This window comes from Mixophyes fleayi, chromosome 5, assembly GCF_038048845.1.
Source record: "Mixophyes fleayi isolate aMixFle1 chromosome 5, aMixFle1.hap1, whole genome shotgun sequence".
In the NCBI taxonomy this organism is placed as follows: Eukaryota; Metazoa; Chordata; class Amphibia; order Anura; family Limnodynastidae; genus Mixophyes; species Mixophyes fleayi.
Window position 1 is genome coordinate 269317941 of NC_134406.1, and position 13097 is coordinate 269331037.

Consider the following 13097-nt stretch of genomic DNA (forward strand, 5'->3'; position numbering starts at 1 on the left):
GATCTGGCATTCCAGAGGGCACAGAAGAAAGGGGGAGAGGAGAGGGGGGAAATGGGGATGAGGTTAGCAAGATGAGCAGCGCGCGGGGGATGGCGGGGAGGAACGGGAGAGGTAGGGCGGGGGGAGAGTATGGGTATGGAGTGAGAGCGGGGAGGCATAGTAGGGAGAGAGAGTAACAGAACAGTGAGATAGTGGGGACAGTGAAAAACAGGTAAGAACAAAGGCAGGAAGACAATGAAAAGGTGGAAGATAATAACGAATTAGGGCGTGGAGGGCATGGAACAACAGTACAGTGAGATAATAAGGACAATGAAGACAGGTAAGAATGATAGCAGAACAGTAAGATAGTAAGGACAGCGGATAACAGGTAAGAATAAGCAGGGAGACAATAGCAAGATGGAGGACAATAACCAATTAGGGCATGGAAGGCAAAGAATAATAGAAGGAGAGGTAATAAGGACAATGGAAATAGGCAAGAATAATAACAGGTAAAACTAGTTGCTGGTAAATATAAAATCAGGAAAAACAAGATAAAGGCATATAAATAGTAGAATAATAACAGGTAAAAAGTAGAAACTTGTAAATGTACAATCAGGAAAAACAAAATAATGGCATATAAAATAATGTTTTATATGCAGTTGATGCAGATAAGCCAGAGATTCAGCAGGAGAAGGGTTAATTGACAAGCCGGGTCGGTACACAGTAGATCAGTTGATGCAGATAAGCCAGGGATTCAGCAGGAGAAGGGTTAATTGACAAGCCGGGTCGGTACACAGTAGATCAGTTGATACAGATAAGCCAGGGACTCAGCAGGAGAAGGGTTAATTGACAAGCCAGGTCGGTACACAGTAGATCAGTTGATGTAGATAAGCCAGGGATTCAGCAGGAGAAGGGTTAACTGAAAAGCCGGGTCGGTACACAATAGATCAGTTGGTGCAGATAAGCCAGGGATTCAGCAGGAGAAGGGTTAACTGACAAGCCGGGTCGGTATACAGTAGATCAGTTGGTGCAGATAAGCCAGGAATTCAGCAGGAGGAGGGTTAATTGACAAGCCGGGTTGGTACACAGTAGATCAGTTGATACAGATAAGCCAGGGACTCAGCAGGAGAAGGGTTAATTGACAAGCCGGGTCGGTACACAGTAGATCAGTTGATGTAGATAAGCCAGGGATTCAGCAGGAGAAGGGTTAACTGACAAGCCAGGTCGGTACACAATAGATCAGTTGGTGCAGATAAGCCAGGGATTCAGCAGGAGAAGGGTTAATTGACAAGCCGGGTCGGTAAACAGTAGATCAGTTGATACAGATAAGCCAGGGACTCAGCAGGAGAAGGGTTAATTGACAAGCCGGGTCGGTACACAGTAGATCAGTTGTTGCAGATAAGCCAGGGATTCAGCAGGAGAAGAGTTAACTGACAAGCCGGGTCGGTACACAGTAGATCAGTTGATGCAGATAAGCCAGTGATTCAGCAGGAGAAGGGTTAACTGACAAGCCGGGTCGGTACACAGTAGATCAGTTGATGCAGATAAGCCAGGGATGTCCATGGATGACCCATGTCCTCTATATACAGATTCTGCCCAATATAATGTTCACATGCCCGCCAGTCTGATGCCACTTTATAGAGATGTTGCCTAACATAATGGACACATCCCAGCCAATTCCATACCCAATATGTACAGACTCTGCCCAACATAACGGACAGATGGCTGCCAGCCCGATGCTCACTAAACATTATACAGTTCATAGCAAACCCATGCCCACCATACACATTATAATATACAGCATAATAGCCTCATGCCAATCTTACACAGCCAATGCTAGGCATAGCTGCCATATCCTTACCATATACTGCCCATCTTCTCATGCCTCATGCCACAATTCCTCACTTTATGTCTATCAATACATAAAGACAGAAGCTGAAACAGATAAGAACTATTTTGCTTCATTTTATAGCTCCGCCAAACATTACAGAGGGCACAAAGGATGGTATGATGGTCCTACTATTAATGTTTAATTAACGCAGAGGTCTGTAAAATCTGGTTGGACAATTATAGTTAGAACAGACAGAAATGTGTTTGTTTCACTGGAATCAAGGAACCACAGACAGGACAAGCTACAGTTGTACAAATTCTCCTTTTACAGATACAAACGTTTCCAACATGATATCATGATACATGTTGTGAGCCCACAGGACGAAACCTGTGATAGTGAAGAAAACATTGTCCCTATATAAGATTGTTACCTGCTCACAATTTGCAGGCACTTGTTTCACTCAGTTACACAACAAGGATACAGACAGTTCTGTTGTGTCCTTGTTTTGCACTGATATACAGCATGTAAATTAAAAAATAATTAAGGTGCCTTTCACATTCTTGTTTCTATTGCACTTGAGTCTGTTAACTGTTGTGCCGCCGATATTGTTACTTTCTGACTGGATACAGTTTATTCTAGAACACATTTTTTAATACACAGATTGGCTACAGGTTACTTCTAACCCCACACACTTCAAACCCTTTGTCTACACATATTGCTGAGATAGTTTATTGTACTGTTTGGACTTTGTTTCATGCTGAGGTGCGTTTGACATCAAGATCTTTCTGCATCAGTTTAACAAGAGCCTCACATTATTAGTCTTTAATATTGGGGGACCCTGCTCCATCCATAACCAATATCTCAGTCTGTAGCTTTCTGCTTCCCTCCATTCCCCTCCTCACATCATGTCACTGCCCCTGTCACATGCAGCCCTGTCCTCATTAACACATCACTCATCTCCTGATATACTCTGTGCTGCTGGGTACCCTGCTCCTTCCACTATATAACTCTCAGTCTGTGGCTTTCTGCTTCCCTCCATTCCCCTCCTCACATCATGTCACTGCCCCTGTCACATGCAGCCCTGTCCTCACTAACACATCACTCATCTATGGATAAAAGGAAGATGAATTTATAGTAAAACGTTGCAAAAACAGATATGGTGGTAATATGTATATATATATATATATATATATATATATATATATATATATATATATATATATATATATATATACTATATATGTTTTAAAATTGTTTTACCCAGTATGAGAGACTACTCTTTATAGACCACCCAACTCTTAGATCTGAAAAAGAAAACAGACAGCAATGCAGAAAGGAATTATTATTGAAACATAAGATTTATTTATTTGATACTTTGCTATATTTTTCCTTACACAAGGCAGATAAAAGTATTGTGATGAGTCGACTTTAGCGAACTGGGAACAGTTCAGACACAATTCCATTTTTTAGCACTTTGAAATAAATAACAAAAAAAAGAACAGCTGAGTGAAGTTCATTTAAACCAAAATACATTCATATGTGTAAAAAAATAAATTTTGAAAATGTTAATTCTTAATGCCAGAATGTCACCCTTTAATATGCTTAAACTGTGATATTTCTGTGATAAATGGCACAATAGCTTGTAATGCTTTATAAAGGTTAGTCGAGGAATGCGGACTGCGGGTTCCAGCCATGAATACATGCCTTGGTAATACGTTGTCCTGAGAGTCTTGCTGTGCCTGGGCACAGTGTTTGCAGGGAGAACAGACGAGCTTCGGGAATGAAAGAGTGGCTTATAACCATTCTGTCCTCGTGCGTGTTATAAACAGGGCTGAGGCTTTAAATGAAAAACGTCCCCCTGTGATTTAATGGGACCTTCGTTTTATACACAAGAAAGCCAATGGTAATAGGGCTGCGTTACTGTATCTGCCGTGGAACATTTGCTCAGAATAAGTAAAAAAAAAAAGAAGCTATTCATGAAACCACAACAAAAAGTGCCAAAAAAAAGATAAACATTTTGATGCAGTCGCTATGGCTACCACAGTCGCTGGCGGACAGGGGGCGGACAGTCCTAATCTTTTGGGAAGATTTTCCAGTGTACATTGAGAACTTCTGGTTATTGTAATAACTTGCGGGATTGCGATGGATTTATAAATAAAGTAGCTGCCTTGCCTGGCTGAGAAAGCCCAATAAAGGGCTGATTATTAATGAGCAGGGTGTATGCGGACAGTTAGCATAATGGAAACCAACGGCAACAGAATTCTTCCAGAGGTATCCGACTGCCCAATGGTTGTGCTTGTGGCATATAGTGTAGGTGTAACAGGGAATTGTCTACACGATTACGGTTCAGCTTGTGACATGGGTATAAATTGTGTATCTCAGCCGAGAGTTGAAATGCTCACAGAATGGGTTTATATTTAGTTGCCTTACCTATTGTATCTTTAATCCACATATTCTGTTTATTTCTTGCCCTTTTAGAGAATAGGGGAGCGAGCAAAGAGTTTATAATTGAATAACCTTGAACTATCCAGTACCTCATAGTCTCTATGTTGTAGATAATTTGTTTACAAATATCATCCGCAAAGCATTCTTCTAATGCAGCTACAGCTTGCAAAAAAGATACAGAGCCTCAGAGCCTTATACTGAGAAAAATAGGGATTGCATCAGTTTATTTTGTTGACATGCTTGTCCACTCTCCTGCAATGTTCGGAAGACTCCCGAATGCCGGGTAGGTCTCCCGGACTCCCGGGAGAGCAGGCAATTCTCCAGCATCCTGCCCACTTCCTAGTGAATGAGCAGGATGGGAGCCTCAATGACGCAATTCACTGTGAATTGTGGTCTTTTAGCCCCGCCCCTTCCAAGGAAAAATTTTGCTTTCGTCACAGGTGTGGGGCCAAAACCACATGAACATGATTTGCTGCAAACTGTCAACCCCTGCCCTCTCACCACGCCCCACTCCCAAAATTTAGACAGGGAAAATTGGGACAAAATAATCCCCACCCCAATCTTCTCAAATCCTGCCCCAAACGCCCGCTTTGATTGAAACTCTGCCCATTTTGTGCAAGCTCCACCCCTAACATAACCCGCGATTTGGGACTGTCCTGCCAAGATCGGGACAGATGGGAGATATGTAAAGACACCTTTTTACCATCTTTTGATCTCTGCTATTCTGTGTATACAATGTTACTACCGTCAAAGTTTGTTATCATCACCCCGATGTATAATGGATCTCCAGCATTCATTTGAGTTTAAGAAAACATCGGACATATAGATAACACCAAACAGTTCATCTGTTCTCTGCTTGTATTAAAAACCTGTGTAGACTGAAGATCTGTCTTATATAGTGCTGTCAGTGACTGACTACATCGGCATTGTGTTCATGGTGCTTTTGAACATTGTGTTGTCCATTCAACAGGTTTTAAATGACCACTAAATCTGAACTACACGTTATATAAAGGATATACTGTACTAGTAACATTAACAGATATATATGTAATAGTTTTCATACCTTGAAAGAATTTGGGATGGTTGTACCTGTATTTGAGTGTCCTATTTAGGTAAATGCAAGTTTTTGATCTTTGTCGTCAGTCAATTCAGCCCCAGAGAAGCTTTCTGCGATGTCCTTAAATAGGCTTAAAGACAGGAAGCCTAGTGTGCATAGGAAAATAGTTACTCCACAATTAGAACTTTATCTTAAATATCTTCTGTTGGAATAAAGTCTTGCAATTTGCATGTACACGTTTAAAGTTACTACTAGCTAATTTGCATAAGGCAGCTCATCGTTTAGGTTTATTAGACTGACCTTTAAGGAAACTACATCCCTAAAAGTAATTTATTGCAGGAACTGAGTTCCTGACCTTTGCTGGCATTTTGCACAACTGAGCATTGTGTCTCTCTCAGCTGTCGTTGTCCTCGTCACCATCAACTTTCCTGTGGGAAGTTTGGTGCTTATACAAAAGCTGCCTCTCTATAAAAACTAAATGAAAGAAAAAAGTACCTTACAACGGTTGTATTGCGGCTAAACCAGGGGCTCTGTCTGCTGTTTAGGATCGCAGGGTTTTTAACAATGTCAAAGGGCAGCAAAGGAACAAAACACCAATGGAGGGTGGGATGTGGTGTATTGGTGGTTAGAGCTGGGCTATTGTAAAATCTGAAATTGTGTCTGTTTCTGCGCACGGATCTGTACACAAGTCTTCGCTTTGTGGGATAATATTTTGGAATGAACTTCAAGAAGTTCATCCAGACTAGGGTGAGCGTTAAACTGCGCCCCACCGCTCTCCTCTTCTAAACCAAGAAGTTTAGTAAAGAGCAAATTGCACACAAAGTACAGGTTTAAAGTACCTGCAAGGTTTAAAACCAACATCCCGATTGTCAACTTGTCAAATTATTATTTCTCCCTCCCGGAGGAGGGGTCGTGGCGGGCTGATCACGTCATTTTGGCCCCGCCCCGTTATGAAATGTACATTTTGACGCGGAGGGTGGGGCCAGAATGACGCAATTCCCTGCGAAACGCGTCATTGAGGCGCAAAGTGGGGAGGATGCGGGAGAATTGCCTCCTCTCCCGGGAGACCTACCCGGTATTCAGGAGTCTCCCGGACATTCCAGGAGAGTTAGTAGTATTTCTAAGAGATGACAAAATAGCGTCACCGTAGCCCCAGCCCCTTTGCCACGATTTGTGCGTTGCACTGCAGGGGCGGGGATTAATGACGTGACTCGCTGCCTGGGATCCAGGATGGTGTCTGCTATTCCGCAAGTTCATTAGGACTCCTCGAATTTCGGGAGCCTCCCCAACATTTACGGAGAGTCAACAAGTATGATGGGTGGTATACAACACATGGCAAACCGTAACTTATTAATTTTTTTTTTTTTTAAAAAGTGGTTTTGAAAAGGTGGGATAGCTAAAACCGCATGGTGCTAGAGCTGCTCCTTGTCAGGATTAACAAGAAGGAAATAAATAAATAAATGATTATGCCCCCGCACCTAGAGATGACCGACAGGGTCCTCCTACAGCACCGAGGAGTCAGGTGACGTTCTTGTATCACTGTTGACAGCCCAACACTCTACGAAACGAAGTTAATACATTAATCCTTTCAATTTCGGATGATTGTCTTTGGCTTATATTTTTAAGATAAATACTCAGATAATTTCTCTTACGTTTCTACATTTGTTTCATTAGTGTTTTCCTGTTTAAGAGAATCTTGAACTATATGTCCTTGTTCTTGTGTTTTACAGCTCAGCGATGGAGTGTCAGCCGGACAAGGTTTAGGGATCGAAATCATCATCACGTTCCAGCTGGTCCTGTGTGTTGTCGCAGTCACGGATAGACGCAGACATGACGTCTCCGGATCCATTCCTCTCGCCATAGGTCTCTCAGTGGCCCTGGGGCATCTTATTGCGGTAAGAACACACATTTTCTCCAAAAACTCTCCCCTATGTCCAAGTTGGGGTCAGAAATCCGTCTCATTCCATTATTACATGAAATTATACATAGTCATGAAAATCCAAATAGGATTTAGACTTAACATAAATACAAGTATGAAAAAGAAGATGGACACTTTTAGATTACTTTAATTTATTGGCTTATAAATACCCTCCTGCAGCTTTTCTTTATTACGTTGTTTTACATTCCGGCTTCCGTCTGTAAATTTCAGCAACGTATTTAAGTCTCGATACTGAGCTGTTTACTTCTCCGGCCCTGGGTTAGAATACGTTTGTGCTGTGCTCTCTGTATTGGCCACAATTGTATCGAGAGAGTAGCATTAACAAGCCAATACATTAAATAATTAAAGTTATCTGAAGGTGGGATGTCCTTTTAAGATATTTTTTTATAAGCTGCGCCGGTCTCATTTCCTGAACATGAGACAGTAGAACAATAAGGAAATTGATTACACTAAATCCAATAAATCAGTTTATATGAACTCACATGGACCCAAGGCCTCCAGCTATTTTTTCAAAACTTCTGCCTCCCTGGTTGAATTTCAGTCTTCAGGTGCTTTCTACCCTGGAAACAAAGAGACCAGTTTTGAAGTGGACCTATCCCCTACTCACAGTTTAAGGGGCACTTTTGTTGGCTGAACCAGTATTAAGGACACGGCAGCCTATCAATTCGCTCAGAACCGGTGTCCTGTGAATGTTTGGTCATGAATGGTGCAATGACGTCACTGGCTTTTCATGAATGAGCTACAATATGGCTGCCTCCACTCTCTATAGATGACAAATTCATTTAAAAAAAAGTATTCCCAATTTTTAGGTGCAAAAATGGGGCGTGGCTTATCAGAAAGTGAATTTGACTTTCAGTGAAGTAGATGGGCTTTGGGAAGATCGGTGGCATCATTTCAACAAAGGTTTATCTGGTCCAGGTCCATTATTTTGTTTTTTTAATATATTGGGAGTTATGACATTGTTAACACAGATGTAGCAACCTGTGACTCACTTGCTGATTGTGGTTCACTGACTGTCGAGGCAGGCTGGGACTTGTAGTCCCAGACCAGCTGGAAAGCCGCATGTTGCCTTAAACTTATTTGTAAACTTGCTAAGTAGTCATTTTATTTAATTCCAAACAGTGAATGTTCCATACAATGTCTGATGCTGGTTAGTCCGTTCTTATTTCTGCTCCTGTATTAAACATAGAAGCTCTGCAGATACAGTAACTAGAGGAATATTGACGTGTAATATTTATTGCTTATTGTTTATTCAGATTGATTACACCGGATGCGGAATGAACCCAGCCAGGTCTTTCGGCTCCGCGGTAGTTGCTAAAAACTTCACACATCACTGGGTAAGAAAACACCCCTGTACTCTGAGAAACTATTGTGTTGTTTAAATCTCCCATTAAACAGAGAAGGTGGCAGTTGTGCTATCACTCTCAGCGTTGACAGAATAGATTGTTTCAGTCCACCATAAATTTACAGTATATAAAAACTGTGATTGAATGGAACGCAGTAAAGGAGGCGATCACTTAAAAGGAAAGTTCACACCATTGTATTGAATTCCTCTCTCATAAATGATAATTAGATTATAAGTAAATTATTATAATTATTTCTATTAACCCTTTTGCTGCTGTCTGGTGTAAAGAAGAATATCTTTAAACTGTTTCTAACCTAGCTACATGTGACCCAGAGATTTTAATCCCTCCCCCCAAAAAACCCCATTAGTAATCTGAATAGCCCCATTCTGGTTTATTACAGAAGAACTTGGCAGGCAGTCTCCTGTACTGTTCCTATTCTTTACTCTGATGAAACAATGTTGCTGCTAAGTTAACCCTTAGTGCCACATAGAGGAATCGTTCAACACTGAATCACATGTCCTTTAGCTGATTACTAGACATAATTGGGTTCTAGCCCGCCATCTGTATTATCAGTCATACCCTTAAATACTTTCTGGGCAGTGTGCTTTGGAAATGAAAGAGTTAATGCACTAGTCCGATGATAAATCCATTGTGAAAATCTGCTGTTCAGCGCAATCCTGCACAATGATTCCCACCCACCAGCTTTTTAACACTACCACTTCCAGACTGCTCAGCTTACATCATGGAGCCTCCTGTCTAACTGGACAGTTCAGTGTTATAAATTCATAGGGGAGAGAGAGAGAGAGGAGGCAGAGAGAGAGAGGGAGAGAGAGAGAGAGAGAGAGAGAGAGAGAGAGAGAGAGAGGGAGGGAGAGAGAGAGGGGAGGGAGAGATATAGGGAGAGGGAGAGAGATAGGGAGAGGGGTAGAAAGAGGGAGGGAGGGAGAGAGGGAGAGAGAGAGAGAGAGGGAGGCAGAAAGGAAGGGAGAGGGAGGGATAGAGAGAGGGAGTGAGAGAGAGAGGAATGGTGAGAGAGAGAGAGAGAGGTAGGGGAGAGAGAGAGGCAGGGAGAGAGAGAGGGGGAGGGAGAGAGAGAGGGATGGAGGGAGAGGGAGAGAGAGAGAGGGAGGGAAGGAGAGAGAGAGAGAAGGGGCGGGAGAGAGAGAGAGAGGAGAGAGAGGAGGGGAAGAGAGAGAGGCAGGGAGAGAGGGGGGAGGGAGAGAGAGAGGGGAGAGAGAGAGGGAGGGAGGAGAGGAGAGAGAGGAGGGAGAGAGGGGAGAGACAGAGGGAGGGAGGGAGAGAGAGGGAGAGAGAGAGAGAGAAAGAGAGAGAGTGAGATAGAGAGGGAGGGAGGGAGAGATAGAGAGAGAGAGAGAGAGAGAGAGAGGGAGGGGAAGAGAGAGAGGCAGGGGAGAGAGGGGGGGGAGGGAGAGAGAGAGGGGAGAGAGAGAGGGAGGGAGAGAGGAAGAGAGGGAAGGAGGGAGAGAGGGGAGAGACAGAGGGAGGGAGAGAGAGGGAGAGAGAGAGAAAGAGAGAGAGTGAGATAGAGAGGGAGGGAGGGAGAGAGAGAGAGAGAGAGAGAGAGAGAGAGAGGGAGATGTGTATGTTTAGAAATGAATAGAAAAACTTAACAACGCCTAACACATTTTCTTCTCTGCCAATCAGATCTTTTGGGTGGGGCCAATGATTGGAGGCGCAGCTGCTGCAATTATTTATGACTTCATCTTGTCGCCAAGGACCAGTGACATAACAGACCGCTTAAAGGTGTGGACCAATGGCCAGGTGGAGGAGTACGAGTTGGATGGAGACGACAACGCCCGCATGGAAATGAAACCAAAATAAGGAATTAAACAAACAAAAAAAACTTATCTATGAGAGATGTCAGTATTATGGACTTGTTTGTAAAAAAAAAAATCCAAAATGGGTTTCTTATTTGCAGTTTATTTTTCCATTTGCTTTGATGCCTTTGCGATGTTTTTGCCTAACCTCATGATTACACACAAACGATGTACTGTAATATTTTATACTTTTCATAGTCAACTGCATGCAATTTTACATATCACCGACCAATAAAAGTCCACTAAGATATATAGAAACTATTCTAGGAAAAACACAATAATATAAAGTTTGTCATATATGTACAAACACGTATGAGTCATAAACAGTACATGAGCTCAGAGGGTGGCGGAACTAATGTCAACTGACCCTTATACAAGAGAAATCCTGTTCAAGAACATTAGAAAACAGCGGCTCCTCTCAATCGAAATCCAGTAAAAATTTATGTATCCGAAAAAAAATCCTGAATGTTTTTTTGGTGCAGCCATAAAAATTGCAGCAAATAAAATTATCTGGCAGTTTTTATATTTAGTATATTAGGTGACCACACGTTCTTTGTTACAAATAATCAGTTTGTAACATAATGTTATACTGAGACAATGGGAAACATACATGATATTTTCATCCAGATGGGGAACGTAAGTTACTATAGAAGAAATAGTAAAAGCACAACTAAAGTTACAAGTGAGCAGGTTTGTATTGATACAAAGAGAAACATATGTAGTGAATTAATTCATGGAAGCAACAGGTAAAGTCAAGAAAGTGTTTCAGAACCTAAATTTTCCTGAACGTGAAATCTACGCAAGGATCGTCTGTATTAGACATTCTGCTCAGTATGTTAATAGGGTTACTTAAAACTTTGTATAAATCATGTGATTGACGGTGACGATGATGATGATGATGATGAACTGTCAGCTGTAGATTTTTTGGGGATAGAAGGATGAATATTAACAAGAATGCATGAAAACAACTAAAACTTTATATATATGTTTTGCGACGACAAAGTCACTAACTTCAGAGGACAACATTGTCATACACACCTAGTTATTGTTATGGGTAACTGTGCCCTATCCATCTAGCTCTCTATCTGTATTTATCATCTAGCGTTTCCTTTGTTCTTTCTGTAACCCTTTGAGTCCCAGGACTGTGGCGCCTAAAGGGTGAAGATGCCATACTGAAAAGAAATAAACTCAGGATTTTATCAGGATTAATATATAACCATTGCTCAGTTGGATTTAGGTATTATATAATGAAGTCTGACAGTCTCTAACATGTAATGTGATACAGTACTTTCCATACTTTGTTTAGCTACCTTATCTTGTATTATCAGTATTGTAAATAAATTGGGTTTCTGAATAAAATAAGCTTCTACTAACAGACCTCTGACTTCACCTATATTTCCCTCCGATACATGATGCTACAATTATATTGGTGTAAACACAACTGAACAATTAGTGGCAAGGTGCCATCTTTGTCCGCTTAATGTATTAAGAGGCAGTTTACAGAACCACATGGTAAAACACCGCTGAATAGTAAAAAAACCCAAAAACGAATGAAGGGGTTTGGAGGGGAGGGGAGGAAATAACAGGGCAGCCTAGCGCCTCAAAAACGCTATGGACACCTCTAGTGGGGGGACTGGCCACACCCCCAGGTTGTTGTGGCCACACCCCTTCCTGATGCCGGAGAGACCGACGTTGGAAGGTATGCTGCTAGGTTACAGGATAATACTGTAAATTCATACTGAAACCTCTTATGGCACTACAACTGCCAGCATGCCCTGATATCCCATGACTTTTCTTGCATGCTGGCGCTTGTACATACACACGGGCGCCAGTGCATACGTGCCACTAACATGCAATACGAGATTTGCACCCATAAGAAATAAATCAAATTGTAGTCCCCGCTTTATAAAATAGAATACATATTAGTGCCCTCTTTTCCAGATATAATAACCACATATCCCCGTTATGAGATATAATAAACAGTAGCACCCCTGTCATGAAACACTAAATTAATATTGTGCCCATAATTAACAAGTAATTGGTGTCTCCCTGATAAATGCATATTTAAAATCTACTTTCTGTCTTGGTCCAATGTAATCAATCTGGGAATGGAAAAAACCCAAAAAGAATGTACGGCAGCCAATCAGGAGAGGTCTCTTACACTGATCAGCCAATCATAGATAAGAGACCACTAGCAAGATACAAGAGGCACTATTACTTATTATTATTATTATTGATTAGGCATCTAGCACTTGTATCAGCCAGCAGAGGTCCGGATGTTTCCATGCATTTTGGCCTCTACCACATGCAGTTTAGGGGTTTGCAAACCCCCTCAGTATGATTTAATTAGAATAGTGTTAATATACCGTAGCATCAGGGCCATCTTTTCCATTGGGCATGATGGGCAGCTGCCCGGGGGCCCCACGGGCAAGGGGGCCCCATAGGCATGGCTCTTAATGAGAATAAATAATCCTGCAAAAGAAAAAAACCTACAAAAAAAACCTACAAGGGTCACTGAGCAAGTACATCTATCTATCTCTATCTCTATATATCTATATCTGTATTTGTATACATCTATATATCTATATCTATATTTAGGGGCCCTGGTGCACTGCTTTGCCCGGGGGCCCATAATGTTGTTAAGATGGCCCTGCGTAGCATA

At 41.8% G+C, this 13097-nt stretch overlaps 1 protein-coding gene across 1 annotated transcript in view; it reads left to right on the plus strand.

Moving 5' to 3' along the window:
* AQP1 (aquaporin 1 (Colton blood group)) overlaps window positions 1-11812 on the plus strand; it is a 29236-nt gene extending 17424 nt beyond the window's left edge. Inside the window, exons 2-4 of the mRNA XM_075214094.1 lie at window positions 7043-7207; window positions 8508-8588; window positions 10263-11812. Coding sequence (XP_075070195.1) covers window positions 7043-7207; window positions 8508-8588; window positions 10263-10439 — 423 coding nt within the window. The 3' untranslated portion in view covers window positions 10440-11812. The remainder of the gene's footprint in view (window positions 1-7042; window positions 7208-8507; window positions 8589-10262) is intronic.
* The last annotated feature ends 1285 nt before the right edge of the window (window positions 11813-13097 follow it).